General features: G+C 42.5%; 1 protein-coding gene across 4 annotated transcripts in view; it reads right to left on the bottom strand.

The window, feature by feature from the left end:
• LOC137103071 (filamin-A-interacting protein 1-like) overlaps positions 1-16,774 on the bottom strand; it is a 29,837-nt gene that overhangs the window by 10,532 nt on the left and 2,531 nt on the right. For 3 of the 4 annotated variants that reach the window (XR_010911352.1, XM_067483089.1, XM_067483091.1), the window contains exons 1-3: positions 15,122-15,496; positions 3,455-3,727; positions 74-247 (exon numbers count right to left, since the gene is read on the bottom strand). Coding sequence is in view for 3 of the 4 variants with exons in the window: in XM_067483089.1 (XP_067339190.1) it covers positions 74-247; positions 3,455-3,721 (441 nt within the window). In the remaining variant the exon portion in view is untranslated. Of the gene's footprint in view, positions 1-73; positions 248-3,454; positions 3,728-15,121; positions 15,497-16,774 lie in introns of those variants that run through there. The other variant, XM_067483090.1, reaches the window with a different exon arrangement.

Below are 16,774 nucleotides of genomic sequence, written 5' to 3'. Positions count from 1 at the left end.
CCAAATTAAAAGTTTAGACCCTCTTTACACAGACATTTCACGACGTCCCACAGAGTCCAGCCCTTGTCCTCACCTCGGCCATGGGTTTCTCGTACACGTCCTCGGTGCTGTTGTTGCTGTGGATGAGCAGTGTGTCTCTCTGCAGGGCCTGCAGGGGTTTGGTGGGGGCAGCAGAGCCGTAGTGGGCCTCCAGGGTCTCTGGCCTGGTTCTCTCTGATTTCAGCAGGTTGATGACGTCCTCCCTGGCCTGAGAAGACATTACGAGTCTTTAACCGTCTTTCTTGTAAAAAGGGTGAGTGCACCCTGACAGAGACTGTCTCTGTTGATCATTATGAAAAATGGTTTTGTGGTGTTATTTCTTGTGTGTGTGTGTGTGGGTGTGTGTGTCTTGGTTGACCAGGATGGAGGGACTGGTGAAACACCCTTAACAGGTTTAAGACTTTGTTTTAAAGAATAACATGCACATTGACTGTTGGGTTGTTGGGATGTAGAAACTCTGATGGTTTCTAGGTGGTTGCTAAGGAGTTTGTAGGTGGTTGCTATGCAGCTAGACAGTGGAGGATGCGAGCACCTTTGTGGTAGAAACAAATGTCCTCGTACGGATTTATTAACTTATATTTGGACTTTTCTACTCTTTTGAAATTGATGGAAACACGTTTTGCTGTTTAGTAGCATGTTCGTATGGAACACACATAGTTACATTCCCATTAAGCACATTACAGTATCTGTGTGTCTACAAACACCAAAAAAATGAAGGCACTGAAGCCTCGTCACACACACACACACACACACACACACACACACACACACACACACAAAACCTAAACTAAACATGTCCTGCTCTTTGCTGCTGCACATATTTAGAGGACTGATTTAAACTTTTACTCTTACAACCTCTCAATGTATCGATATCGTGGTTTTTCATCCAAATATAGATTTAAGCCCTAAGAGACAGAGAGAGACAATAGAAGGACTAATCAACAAATTGAGAGGTAAAACAATCAACTTAAATAGAATTAAAATTAAATAATGTATAAAAAAACAAAACAGGAAAAGTGTGTTAGAATTAAAGCAATAAACATGTTTTCAATCTGGAAATAATACATTAAAGGAATAAAATAAGTAAAATAAAATGGTAAAACATTTACTACATATTGGATAAGTCCATAAGTGCATCTTTAAAATTTATTCACAGCTGTGAAACAAGCTGTGAAACAGCTTCACTCACACCCCTGTGTGCATGATGCTGCAAGCTCCGCCCGTGCACAACATTACCCCATCAGCTGCTTTTACCCTGATATCACCTTCATCATCATTTGTGTCCTGCTTCCTCTGGGTTTGCACCAGCAGAGGGAGCTGCACCACATATCATTTCACAACTAAAGAGCGGTGGACAGTGAGCGCGGTCCTACATGTAACTTAGTTCATAAACCATTGCAGCTGGTGCTGGATGCTGATGACGCACGGTGGAGTCGGAGAATAAGATAAAAGCAGTAAAACATGAGCATAAGTCGAAACAGCAGAGCACGAAACAGGAATGTGTAAAATAAATAGAAATAGACAGAGTGACTGAAAATAAAAATGTTATAATGATACAGATGATGCTGCCTCATGTCCATCGTAAAGGACACATCTCACTCTGGAGTCTCTCTGTTTGAACTGTTGATGTTTTTACCCAACTGCAATAAAATGCTGCAAATACAAACTGAGCATGAATATATGTTGATCATGGAGGGATCGTTGCAATGTATCATGTACAGGTCTGCGTGGATCTTAGCATGTTTTACTCTTTTAAATTTACAGATAGCGAGTAGTTTTTTTATAGCAGCTATAATTATATAGAAATTGGATGGATGTTGTTGCACATGTTACAGTGACAAAGTTCTATTCTATTCTGATGTAAAAATCATTTTTTAAGTTGTGCTGCTCGTGTTGGTAATTAAATATTATTACAGGAAATTTGAGTATTCTGTGACGTTCTACAATTTCGTGTTGGATTTCGTGTAACTCAGGGTTATTTAGGCCTATTGGGATCAGAATGTCCCTAAAAATGTGATGCCACAAAAACAATGCTATTGTAAATAATGCTGTAAGCATGTGGGGACAATCTGCATTTAAAATGATACCTGCAAAAGCAAAATCGCATTTTCTAAAACAAATGTTGAAAGTATTCACATCAGTAAATATGATATTACTGGGTTTTAATAATTGATGCATGAATGTGTTCATTACTTTAATGTTGCAGCTGATAATAATGGGGTTGATTTTTTGAGTTTTGAGTATAATAACTCAATAAATATATATAAATACTATATATATATATAATTACTTTACTTTACTGCTGCGTAGCTACTGAAAACTTCACCCCAGGAATCTGCAGTGACTTATGATTAAACCCTAATTTTTTCTATTGGTCCGTTTCTAAAAGGTAACTAATTATCAAAATAATGCTTCATCCAATCGTGGTCTGACTCAGTATTTATGGCAGCAGGACGGTGGGTTTCAGTTCAAGTCTGATTCAAACAAAGTGTGTGTTTATGTGAATGGAGGAACGTGTGGCTCACTTTCATTCATCATTGCACATTAATGCTGCTGCAAATCTTTACTTTCATTTGCATGGCTTTGCAATATTGATGCATTTTCCTTCACTACACCTATTATTGTGATATCGCAGGGGATGAAACTCAAAATGGCCTCATTATGATATTGTCGCCCACAGGCTCTGTCAGTGCTCGTGAAACCAAGCAGAACAAAAGCTGCAGCTCTTCCTGTGTGAAATGTCACGCTGCACTGGGCGTTTCTGTCTGTCCCAGTGCTAATGGAAAACATTCAACATGTCCAAACAGATGAGCAGGATGGAAACAGAGGGTGAGGCAGCAGCATCCTGCCTCTCTGGAGAGGACTTCATAAATGTGCCTCCATTAGAAAATCATTATCAGACTGGAGCCCAGCACCAGCTGGCGGACACGGTTTAGCTGGAAACACAGTCCACATCATGCTGAGAGACATCAATGTGTCAATTTTATGTAGATGCAGAGCGATTGTTAGAGAAAAATGGAGCAGCATCAACTGCTTTATACGTTTACTCCAAACTTTGTTAGGAAATATTGTACATTGTACCAATATTTATATATTACATTTAACTCCCCTACATTGATTCAAAAAAAGATACCTGTTACTTTCCAGATCAATTTCAGCTGCAGTGACCAGCACCACCACCAGATGTTTTCACCAAGTTCACCACCTACAAACCTCTTTAGCCTCCTTTAGCTGTGCACCAACCAGCTGTCAGATACAGTCAGAGACCGGCTGGTGAAGAAAGCTGGTGGAGACCAAAAGCTGAGCTTTAAGGAGACTGATGTTTAGCGAGTGATCACATTTCCTAGCTTATGTCTTCTTCTAGCGTAGCCATTAAAACAATCAGAAACTACTTTGACAGGAGCCTTCTTCCCACCTGAACTTCTCCCTCCATGACTCCCAGCAGCTGAAGCAGCTCCTTCTTGGAAAGTTCTGGCATTGCCATGGTCTTGCTCTCTGCAGGCTTCTGGGTCTTCCTTGTGGTCCCAGACATGCCCGTCCTTCCATCCTTCTCCTCTCGCTGGACTTTCACCTTCCTCTTCATCAGCTCGGCCGCAGGTTCCTCGTCCTGCTTGATGAAGCCCTTCGTGTGCTGGATGCGTCCGTCGTCTGGACCCTGCATGGTGCAGCTCCTGGATCGCATTTTTACCTGTGAGAGGAGCAAAAATAAATGGAAAACCAGATGTTTGTTACACACACTGTGAGCGTATAATTTATTTTCCTCCCTTCCAGCAGCCGTTAGGTTTTGGTTTCAACACTGTTCGAGTCAGTGTGTAGAGAACTAAATGTAAGCTGACATCAGTAATCCATCACAGTCAACATTTAGTCACTTTTGTTTTTCTTGTGTAGTATTACTACTTAAATCAGCTTCTGTGTGGAAACTTGAGCGATGCTCTAATGTTTAGAAGCACTGTTTCCATGCAGGAAGAAATAATAATTCTCCATTATTTTTCCAAAAACATCCAAATTTGAATACATACATTTGTCTTAAAGGCGACGTCCCCAATTTTCAACTTGCTTTCTTTGGCTTTAGTTTAGGGATTTTAATGTACATTAATCCTTTTGGACTTCTGCATATGAAAATATTTCTCCAAGTCTAGCTGAAAAACTCCTCAGAATGACATCATCAGGAGTTTTTCATCATCAGGAGTTCAGATGATGTCATCTGGGGGAGGTTGACCGTGATTACAAACGTATTGGTGTCAGCAACAAGATGACACAATCTGAACTAAAGCTGCCTCCAAGTGATGTCACCTGGAAGCACTGTTCAGCTAGAAGTAGAGAAATATTTGAATGCAGACAGGTCAGAGGGAACTTTACAGGCATTCAGTTACATCCACTGTGCTGCTCAAACTAGGCCCCAAAGCAAGTTCAACATCAGTGAAATTCCGCCTGTTGTTGAGTTTCACCACAAAAGCACATTTCCATGCAGAGTTACCACGACTGTGACACAAAGGTGATGAAATGCTCACCATGATAAATTACTGGCACTAAAAGCTGCTTTTAAGGCAAAACATAATAATAATAGTGTGGTTTGGAAAATGATTGTTGTAGCACCAGTGAGATATTTTAAACCACTTTAACTGTACAACAGTTCAAACCTGTTGGAACTGAGGACCAGGGATTCCCTCAACAATCCTGAAAGTCAAATCTGTCACAATAAGCGTTTTGGCTGTGCCACATTGGTGCTTTACTGCTCATTTCTAAGGTCCAAACTTTGGTTCAGATGGGAACAGGTGAACACGGGAGACTCAGCAACTGAGGGTGAGAGGTTTGCTCACGTTGCCAGTTAAGGTGGTTTGGTGTTTCAACGGGTTTCGCATCAGGCTGGGATGCAGAGGTCTGCAGGATCAAATCTCAGCCCCAGGTGTGTCCTCGTTAATCCCCTTTGGCTCAATGAGTGTAAATCAGACCACACAAAACCTTTTCCTTGTTAAACTGTTGCCCCCTCTATGGAGGAAGGCAAAAAGGAAGAGTGTGCATCCTGTTACAGGCCTTCATTCGACCCTGTTTGATCTGGACCTCATTCTCACTAAGTGCACAACAGGTTTTAAAGGTGTTGGTTACAGGTCAAATGAGTAGTTTTATCACATACAGTAAATATCTCAGGATTGAAAATCTGAGCTTGTTGATGATCATCCTTGGAGGGATGAGAGCATGGCTATCACTATTCACTAATAACAACAACCTGTCGGGTCGGCAGGGGGGCTCCTGAGAAAACTGGACAAGAAAGAGGCCAAAGTTCCTCGAGGCTGCAGGTCTGAATGAAAGCAGACTGTGACTCAGCCACAGAAAATGCTGGCAGTGAAGTGGTAGCAACCACGTTACCGCCGCCTGTTATTAATAGTTGTTTCGGGGGAGATGCCAGTTTGTCCCATGCATCAAAACCGGCCTCGTTCTGATGGTCAGGCGTCAGATTTGGTCAATTTTCATGTTCTAAGACTGAAACATCTCAAACTGAAAAATGTTTGTGTTCTTTGGAGGTAAAAATCCATCCATGAACTAAAAATACACTGACAAAAAAAGGTTAAAATAAAACAAAAGCCTCATGAGATCCACGTCTTTTTGCACCTTAACAGTGAGGAAACAGTTTGTATAGAGTCTGTAAATAGACACGGGCTGTTTACAGGTTGTTTAGAAGTTTTATTCCAGTTGCCAAGTGTCACATCGATGCATCACTGAAATGCCAACAGTGACGTTTCAAGTCCCAGAGCAGCAGAGCAGAAGGATCCGTGTAAACACTGTCACAAGAGACAAACTGGGATCCGGGGGTTGGTTCACTGTGACCAGGATGAGGACAGAGACATGGTCAATTCTAAAAAAAAAGTCTACTTGAAGCCCCAGGAATAGAAACACACAAGTGATGTTGACTGATTATTTGCCTATGATTTAATGTTATCGTTAAAAAATGTTCAAATGCTTTTTCCATTGTCACCTGAGAACTTTAAACTCAAAACGTAAAGTGTTTTCTTTTAATTGCTTCACCACAAACACTTTTATTGAGTTATATTTTGGATGATGATCAATTCCTCTTAGAATTATCTGTAATAATAAAATAAAAGCTAAAGAAATGAGTTGTGGGACTGATGGAGCCTCTGCAGGGCATCAAGTCAGAGCTTCTCTCAAAAATACCCATAATTACATTGTACAGCTAATAAAACTGAGAAACTTGGGAAATTTGCTGTTTAGTTACTTTATACTTTGATATTACGACAATTTAGAGGAAAATATTGCAGTTTTCCTGCAGCTGTGTTTTACACTGACTTAAGCCACCAATAAATACAAAGGTGCTGGAAGAGAATCACCTTTTATTTTACTTTATTTAAATTTGTTTTTCACATTGAATCGTGGCTTTTTTTAACCGAAAACTACAAAAAGGACTTGTGAAATCGAAACTAACCAAACAATGCACAGAATGAAAAAGGAGTGACAGAAAGCAAAGATACACAGATTCACCCCCTCAGTGCAGTTTAAAGGGTGAACTCGTGGTAAATTACTATCTACATGATGAAGAGACAGAAACGTTTCCCAGAGGGCAACATGTGAGCGAGGCCTATGGGACAAATGTAAATACACCAAAAATATAACTTGCCAGATGACGTGTAGATTGCACCTTTGGTCGTCCCTGCACAGGGTTATTTAATGAGATGTGTCTCTGTGATTTACGCTTGCGCCTGGATAAAAACCCAGACAGCTGTGGCCCATGGTCGACACATGAGACCTGCAGTGGTCCAAAAGTGGTGGTGGAGGTATGTTGGCAGCTGGTGTGACGACCCAGTGGTTAGAAAACTCATCTCATAATGAGAAGGTTGCAGGGTTGAGCCCGGAGTCAACAAGTGTCTCCAAAAGTGTCCCGATGAGACGTCTTCTTATGGTCTCTAACAGGCAATTCACTCTAAAGATTCTCTAAAAACGGTTCAGTGGGTCCTGGTTTGTCCGTTTGGTAGATACACACATACATACAGCAGGTTTGGGTTTTGTGGCCACCGTCTTGGTTCAGGGAGGCTGCTCCTCCTGATGCACACGTGTGTGAAGACCTACTGAACTCACAGCTGATTTACAGATGGAGAGATCTGACTGAATACTTGCTGTAAATAGATGAATTGCACCAGAGCACTTTGCAGATGACGACACTGATGCTGATTCGACAAAGTGACAACTGTCGCTCATCTACTCAGCGTACAGCGTAAGCTCTACTCATTTGCGAGCTGACCGTGTGCGGGAGTCACAGCTGTTTTGTTGGGGGGTGGGGGAGACTTAGGGTCTCCCCACTTGTCCAAACTCCAACGCTGTCACTTTGCAAACCATCAGCAATCACTGGGATGCCTGAAGCTCCATTTTCCCCCCCAGCTGGAGCTCTCACTCCTCCACAACAGCACAGGCTTGTGAACAGTCGGAGTGTTTATCGGGTCACTTTAAAACACCACAACAGTTGTTAACTCAACAGACCTCAGCACCAGAGCATCCGTCCACCGGAGGTCCGCTTTGGTTTCTGCTCGGATAAAAATAATATTTATAGACGTGTCCTTGGGCAAGTACAGATGAAGCTGGCATTTCTGGATTCTCTGGTCACTAATTGTTTTCTCCTTGACTGCCTACACCAAACCCAAACCCCATCTTTGGAAAGGCTCCAACTGCAGACATGTATGGGATAGAAAGACGGGCCGGATTCTCCAGACGTTGTCCTGAGTTTCTATGTAAAACAGGCTTTACAGTGTATGAATATGAGCCTGTGTGATGGAGAAGCAGGGCATGAAAAAAATACTCCTTTAACATTTCACTCCATATTATTTCATTTTTTAAAGTTCACTTAGAATCATTTCTAGCTTTAAATGTGCTTCCTAATTGCACACGACTGGGCCACTCAGGCTTCCCTTTACAAGTGATGGCAGCTGTGCAAATTCACCAAGATGCAGGCTCGTAGATCAAATATGACTATATAAGGGCAGACTGCGCTTCATGAGATTTTAAGACGTCTGGCCAGTTGTGTTACCATGAGGAGCGTGTGTGTGGGGGGATAATGCAGGCAGTCATCTGTGGAGGATATACTTTCCATTGCTCAAAGTGCATTTCCTTTACTTTGATGGCTGCATTGACTGCACATGTACCTGCACAGTCGATAAAAATGGCAACATGTGTGATCTGCAGTGCTGCAAGAGTCCAGCAGAGTTTTGCTGAATCGGTGGCTCGTTCTCGTCTATTAAAAATCTTTGGAAAACCACTTGACGCTGCAGGCTGAAATACACTGTACAGTTCCCGACTGATATCAGTGCATCAAGCAGCCGTACTTGAAATAGTGACACTTACAGTTGGGCCATGAATGTCACTGCGGGCTTGAGTTACCGTGTTTAGCATATTTATCACAGCTGCTTATCATAGTGATATCAGAAATAGAAGGATCGTGGCTTGAACGTGGTACAACCACGTCATTAAAACGGCTTTTATATTCAAGACACAAACAATTTGACAGCAACTCCTGAAAAACGTTCAATTTCTCTGAAACTCACAAAAGTCTCTTGCCAAAGACTCCCAGAGATGCTCACACGGGTTCAATCACCATCAGTGCTTGGTTTTGTTACTGTCTTTAAACTGCATTCATATCATTTTATCGCCTTACAGAAGCGTTTTGTCCTATGGTCAGATAACTGGACAGGGCCTGAGAGACCAGGCTGCTCCTGGGACAGAGCATCAAGACAGCTCAGTTACAAAACAGCTCAAACAAAAGTTACAAACCAACAAAAAACACCAAGCGCCAGAAAGCTGCTGCACCAAACATCTAGATGCTAAGTGGCTCTGCCGTCACTACCTGCCGCCTTACACGGAGGTCTGTTCCACAGAGGATAGAGGAAGCAGGAAGACGCTGCTGCAAAAATAGAAAATCCTGAATGCAGCTGCGTAAAGTGTGAAAAGCAGGTCAGAGGTTGGGACTCAGTACAGTACAGATTCATTCACAGAGGGAAACTTCTCAGCCTTCAGTGATGTTTACATCATGTTTGCTAAATGAACGTTTGCTCATTCAGAGGTGGAATTGGCAGCAGAGCACAACCCCCCCCCCCACACACACACACACACATCTGCTGGAAGTGTAGGTTAAGTGTTTAGCTGTGAGCCCAGCTGCACACTGCTGAACATGCCTTTGGCCTTACTAACACATCCAGCTGTCCTGTTTGTCGACCTGACGCTGTCTGATGATCCTGTGAGCATAATACAGTCATTTAATCTGTGGTCTGAGTGTTAAAGTGCAGGAATCACTGTTCATCATTAATTCACTGTCCGATACAGTAACTGAACACGTTCATAGAAAAGCTCTGGTGCTGCATGTATGAAAACAGAGCGGCTGAAATTCCTGTTGCTGAACAGTTGATTCTTGTAGAAAGGGAACAATTGAACATTTATTTCTATGATTCTACGGAGCGAAACAAAACGGAACAAACAAAAAGTTTCGGCTTTATAATAGGAATCTAAAGAGGAACCATGAGCCGACTGATATCATACCAGCTTATTGATATTTTTAACAAACAAAACGTGGTGAATTTATCCAACTTAAGCCTGTCTGTGAATTCCCCACCCCACCTTCCTTCTGGGGGAGCTGAGCAGCTTTATTTTGATGGGCATTTTAAAACGTGTCGGCTTAGATTGGCAGATGTGCACCGGTGTTACACCTAATATCACTGCCAGCTCGACTGAGAGGATTAAAGATGGTGGACTCATCACAGACCAGTACACGAATGCAAACTAACCATTGGCCCTTCTCATGTGATTTCAGTCGTCCCACCAAAGGTGTGAATACACGCAGTAAAGGAGCTCACTAAAACGATGTCCTTAGAACTGTGTGGCCTCATGAGACACTGATGGATGGGAGGCTCCTTTCGCTTCCCATTTCACCCTAGCAGACTGTCCACATTACAGTTCGTTCCCAGACCACACCAGTCATCGTGGGCCGACACGAGCCAGGTTTTCAAACTCTCAGCGGTTTGTGTAAGAGCTCTAATCAGCAACGACCAGTCAGGGAAGCTGACATCACTCCCAACGTGCAACCAGCCAGAAGCCAAGTCTCACATGCCTTTCAGATGGAATGAGCATGAAGTCACTTCCCTCATAAACTCTGAGAAAAGATGAGGGTGGGGGGTTGTGAAATGAGCAGGATATCACATGAGGAGGGTTTGACCACTGCTCATTTCACATTTTTACAAGCCATTTAGCCCCTAAACAATGATGAATCTCAAGCGGTTGCTAGTCAGCCCAGCAGCAATTTAGCGTGTCACTGACGAGAGAAATGACTCATGAGCGAGGAAAAGAGCTCAGACTATCCCATAAGTGGCCTCAGAGAAGAAGCCTCTTATTCCTGCAGTACTTTAGTGACTGCAGAGAAACTGTGCAGCAATAATTAAGAAGAATGTGATAAAGTCATTTTTTTCATTTGTGCTATAGCAGAATCAAGCAAGAGTGACACAAAAGTCCAACTTCACTAATTGAACTGAATTATTGCTACAGCGGTTCAGGACGGGAGGTTTTGTCACTGCCAAGTTTGCATGTCCTCCGCGTGATCGCGTGGTTTTCCTCCCACCGTCCAAAGACTTCCATGTTTGAAGGCAGCCCGATCCCATTCCGAAGACATCAAAAATGTCCACCTTGTCCTCTGGTATTACATTTTGATGCTAAAGGTTCCCTTTTGTATCGGTATGAGGCGCATGGGTTTGTCTGGAGCGTCACTCTTTGATTCCGTAAAGCGTTGATGATAAAAGACACAGGATTTTCCCACAGGAGACCGAGGTCTCAGTCCAGTAGAGACCTGCACTTTAATAAAGATCCTTCCAGGACCCTACATACATGTGTATTTTAGCAGAAAGTACGTGAGTTTTTTGTGCCTAACCCAGTAAACCGAACAGAAAACTTCATGACGAGAGGTCCGACAGTCAGGCCCCATCGCCCCCGTGGCCTTAAACAGTGACGCCAAAGAACATGAAACACATCAACAACGACGCCTTGGGAAACTGCATTATCTGACGTTGTGGGATGAGAAAGTTTTGGTTTGGCCAGTGACAGCTGGGATCAGCTCCAGAACCCTCATTCATTCTCTAAATTTCAACTGGAGCTACTGTAATATGAAATTCAAGGAGACCCTTCCCCCCTGTGTTTTGATGGTTTAGCCCCCCTGACTTAACTTTTTTAACATCATCCCCGCTGAACTTTACAGCTCACATATTAAAAATGAAGCTTCACGACTTCAAACCTTTCGAAGCCAAAGGAGGGACTGGGAGTAAATGACTCCCTGTTTGACCTCTGGAAGGAAGAGAATTCTGACTGGCTTTGCTCAAGCACATTTATCTGCAAAGGTGGAAAGAGCGAAATCTTTCCTTATTCTTTGTGTCTACACACACTGAAAATCCATGTAAACGCACAAAAACGCTCCAAAGGGGACTTTGCATAAAATGAGGCCTGTGAATATGCAGATAATGCTACACAACATCGTGCTGTGCACTCAGTTGCATTTATTTCAGACAGATGGTTTCAGACCACCACTACAACCCACCACCAATCTGAAAAGCTCTCACAGTGATGCATTTATGATGCCAGACGATGGGATTTTTTTTTTTTTGGTCACAGAAACAGATCTGACATAAACCAGTTCATGGCCGCACTAAACATCCCAAACAGACGCACTGAAGCAGTTACTCAGATGAGAAACGTTTTCATTTCTGCTTCTTCCAAAATGTGTGGTCATCCATGTCAAAAGCCAGCTCGTATATGTTGCCCTAGACTCTGAGGGAGACCGTTTCTGCAAGAGCAAATCTGGAGCACGGATGAAAACCCAGATGAAAGTTCAGCACGTTCGAAAAGCCTTTAGTGAAGAAGCACGGTGACATTACAGGATCATATGTGAGCATCCACCCTCTCTTAATTTCACAATCTGTGACAGCAACGTGACGGCTTTCCCAGCGTGATCCATCATGATGTTGTTTTCACGTCCTCCTCAGAACCCAAACCTTGACTCTCCTGATCCCTGTTATGCTGTCATGGGAACAGCAGTGGGTCTAACGAAACTAAACAAGTGGGCAAATGCTGCTGAACGTCCCACACAGATTACGGAGCTAAATTAGCAGAATGATTTCATGCTTTCTGCCTTATCACTTGGCCTTGGGCTGCTGCCGTGGGAAGACACAGTGAGACGGTTAGAAATTGAAGCAGCGAATTCTGCCGTGTAAAGACTAACTGAAAAATGATGTGACTGTTCTGTAGTGGCCCCACCAGTCACCAAATCCCAGCACATTGGTAGCTTGTCAGTACAGGTTTGAGGTGATTTATGTGAGTGCTTTCTTCTCGATGCCACTTTCTACATGACAGTCTACATGATTGTTTTTGAGCGAAGCAAAGGCAACAATGAGACAGTGATGTTAACGCAAAAAGTGTCTGGCCTCCCATCTGGCCCTGTCCTCACTCCATATCAGAGGGAAATTTAAAAATTCTTAATGGATTTATTTGACAGGTTTTGTTAATTTACGACATCATTTTTAGGTTTTATGAAGTTTTTAAATGGATCAAACCAATTTTGTATTCAAGTGGAGTTGAAACAGTTGGTCGATTAATCAATTAGGAACTAGTTTATAGAAAGTTAACTGGCCAGTATTTTCCTATTTTTTTCCTAATTTCCATGCAAAAATGCAAAACAATGAGGAAACATGTTTCCTGAACATATAACCAACCAACGCCTGCAACTAAACTTGACATGATGTTGGCGCGATGGTCATTTAAACGTAAGAAAGTGAGAATAGCTTTGAACCACATTGTGTCTGTCTCAAATCCGTTGTCCAGTTAGTGAAAATCCCAGCGGAGGCTCATAACGAGGGAAAATCATCCCCAAAGACTGAACCGTGTTCCCATGGCCCACAGTTGGTCTGTGCTCCACATTTTACAGAAACTCAATGACAACCGTCGAGATAACGCTGACAGAAGTTACGTCCAACTCACACCTTTATTTATGTTCATGGAAATAAAATGAGTTTTTAGTGAAAAATAGCCCATTTAATCTGCAGACTCTGTGGCTCATGTCCTGACTTCTGCCACTCACAGAAAAACAAGTTGCAATAAAAACATGGGGGAAAAAAAGCAAAGCTATTAATGGAGCGGAAGGTCCCAGGAGATCTGGGCAGGGCAACGCTTACTGGCTACAATAATATAAAGGAAGTTACACAAAAGAGCTCTTCTGTTGATTGTTTGGCTACGACATGGATCATATGGGCCCATTTTCCAGATGTCACTACAGGTGAACGAATGAAAGCACTTACGAAAGGGCAAAAACGTCCAATCTAATGTAATATTCATTATTGGTAACAGTAATACACTTTTTAGACTGAAAGTAAAACCATTTGTGGTCATTTTGCATCTGTTTTTGGTCCCGTTTTGTCTCTGTGTCATGTTTCTTTTTGGTCATTGTTCAGCTGTTCATCCATTTGTGCCCATTTTTGGGCCTTTTTTTTTGGGCCGTGTTTGTTTGGGAGCGTTTTGAACTTTTTGGTTAGATTTGTGGCTTTTCACTGAGTTCGGGAGCTTTCAGACAAGTGGCTCAGGGGCCTCTAACCTCTGGGGCCCTATTCAGTAATCCGTCCATGCTTAGGAGCCTTTATTTGGATACGGGAAACTCCCTGTAACAGAATCGACGGAGCAAAGAGGAGGCAGTAAAGTCCTGTACCCCATGGAGAGTGACAAGAAGCAGCTGAATTATAACTACATGTACAGAATGTGTAGCAAACAGAATAGTTAGAAATATTTAATGTAACCAGAGGCAAAATGTCAAAGTATGTGGAATGAAGACTGAGTTGCTGGAGCAAATTAAACCATGCAGAGTGTCTGAGTGAATTCGTCCTGACTCATGAATACAGCAGCTGTACCAGTGAATCAGTGAGTTACAACTCCCTTCAGTCACAGCCCAGTAAATGCTCGTCTCAGGAAGCCGTACATTAGGAAGCATTAATTTAATAGATCTTTTACCGGAGGACTTAAGCTGTGCTGTCTGGAGAAGGATGAGCTGCTCTTGGTGAAATGCAGCCGCAGAACGTGGAGGCAGGGAGGAGACCGTGCAGCAGGGGAAGGACTGCTTTTTCACATTTGACAGTGTTTTATGAGGAAAGAGTAATAAAAGTATCTGATCACTACAGCTGCTGGAGGTCATCAGTGATACGCAGCTTTGGGTGCAGTTTATCCCCCTGTGAAGCATAATGACAGGCCACCGGCCAGCTGAGGGGGGCTCTGGGGGGAGTTGCTTATGAAGTACTATTAAAGTACTGAGATGAGAAGTCAGGCCCTATGAAGAACTGTTAAAAACATAACTAAAGGCAAATTAGTGAAATAAAAACGCACGTTTGCAGTGGTGGGACATAATTACTAGAACATACTTACATAATAAACATGACATTTATATCCAGCAGTCTTTTTAAATTTATATGACAAATACTTTCACAACAATCCTCCTTCATGTAGGTGATAATGTGCAGTTTGTCTTTGATCCGTTTGAAGGCTGCACTTTTACTGCGGTTGAATTGTTTAGTGTTAAAGTGCACGAGGAGCTATTTCTATTTTTCTGTCCACTGCATTTGCTGTCGAAACGTTCAATGTCAAACTGGGTTTAGTTTGCAGAGCTGCCTAAGTTGTTGAGACCTGTAGTTAAAATCGGCCCCCCAGCTGTTTCCCCCATAAAATGTCTGTAGAAATGACCCAGTATTGATTGATACAATTTTGATTTTGTACTATACTGCAAGCAGTTTGTTCATGAGGTCATTTGTCAAAGCTCTGCTCAGCAACTCTTCCACGAAATCAACAGATCACTAGCAACTAAGTTAAATAAGTGTTGTAAGAGTTTTAGGTTTGTATTTTAAGTGATAACTCCTATATTTGAAGTACAGTACTTGACGTTTAATTTAATATGTTTTGGCAAATGATAAATCTTTTTCTTACCAAATAAAATCTAAACTTTACTGAACATCAACAAGCCTCGAACTTTGACTAACACCTGTTTGTGATTGACATCCAACTCCCTTTTTCTTACCTGCTCACTCAGCTCTTCAAAGATGCTGTTCAGCCCTTAATCTGACTCCAGTCCTCTGCGATACCACATCAGTTTGTTTCTTAAATGTCTTCTTTTCTGTAACTTTAGTCCAACCTCTCTGCCAAAGACAAAGTGACCGAATGTCCTGTTCAACTTTGGTCTGGTAGCTCAGGTTTAGGATGAGAGAAGCTCAGTGGAGAATAGACTCTTTGTGTTTAAGATCAAATCGCTGTTTTTGTTCCCCCCGGAGATGTTCAGCCTCTCTTTTTCGGTCTGTTTGCTTCAGGTCAGCAGTGGAAGTCTGCTCTATATTTAACCTGTGCTCTCAGTCTGTGTTAGCAGCTGAACTGACACGCTGAGGCTTTTCCAAGCCCCCAACAGCTGAACTATCAGCCGGTCCAGCAGCCTGACCACACCTCCTCCTGCTCCTGCTCCCAGCCAGGGGCTTGGCTTGGCTCAGCTTAGACGGGTCCCAGTTTGTGCTGTGCTTTGATAAGGTTTGCATTTGGGACATTTTAGGTTGGTTTTGCAGCTCCTCAAAACCTCAAACCTTCACTTTGCCACAGATGGCAAATCTGCCCAGTTGCAGGTTTGTAAATCTAACTACATTTGCCGTTTAATTCAATAACTTCACACACGCACACACAATCATGTGAAGCTGTGAGTCTGTCATGGGCTCTAGGTTTACTTTGGTATGTAAGGTGCCTTGAGCTGGCTGTGAATTGGTGCTATATAAATAACTGAATTGAATTTTAAAAAAAAAATCTGTAAATAAGCCGTTGTTGAACCGAGGATTATTTCGCATGTCTCTGGTGGTTGTGATGTGACTTTTCAGCGTTTTCAACGATGCTTAACATTTTTGTTTTGTAGCATTAGCTGTAGGACAATGGAAGATGCTCGTAATTCAACCCCCACCACCCGTTTCACCTCATAAACCTACAACATAGATATGCAATAAACAAACAACGTAGATAACAACCAGATTGTGGTCTGGCATAAAGCCTAATGAACAAATCTCACCATCAATAAGACGGCGAACATACTGGACACCATGCTTGGTCGTGTTTCTTTGGGCCATTCTGTTTGAGTTGACTTAAGCAACCTGACTTGAACCTATAGATTTCTTTTGTCCTTTCGGCGTATCCATAGTAAATGAAAGGTAAAAACTTATGGTAAAACAAGGTTAAAAAAATTTCAAAATGTTAGTCTGAAGCCTTCAGCCTGTTCCTGGTGACCTAACAAATACAAACCTAAGAAAACCAAAAGAAAACCCCGACGACCTAAACGACTAGTACTTTTTGAGGATCGGGGCAAAAGTTCCACACATTTAAGCAAAGAAATTTGTCTGCGGAACAGTTACCCTATGTTTGTCTGTGCTCCACAGCTGCCGCAGGTCCACACTGTCAAACAGGAAGCAGCAGCTTTCAAAGCTCTTTATAGAGTGGAGAAATTGGACTGTACCATGTGGAGTTGAAATAGAGGGAGGGTTTTATATTCTTCAGAGAATAGTCTGTAAAGAACCCGACATAACATCTACTGTTTACACGTCTGACCGTTTTTAAGCCAGTCGAAGCACAAACCGCATGAGTCATGTGATTTCCACAGAACCGTTTGCCTGGTACACTACAAATAAACCTCACCCTGGGTGAGGAT

This window comes from Channa argus, chromosome 17, assembly GCF_033026475.1.
Source record: "Channa argus isolate prfri chromosome 17, Channa argus male v1.0, whole genome shotgun sequence".
NCBI classification, from domain to species: Eukaryota; Metazoa; Chordata; class Actinopteri; order Anabantiformes; family Channidae; genus Channa; species Channa argus.
Note: the sequence above shows the minus strand (reverse complement) of the source record. Positions and strands in the feature narration are given on the sequence as shown.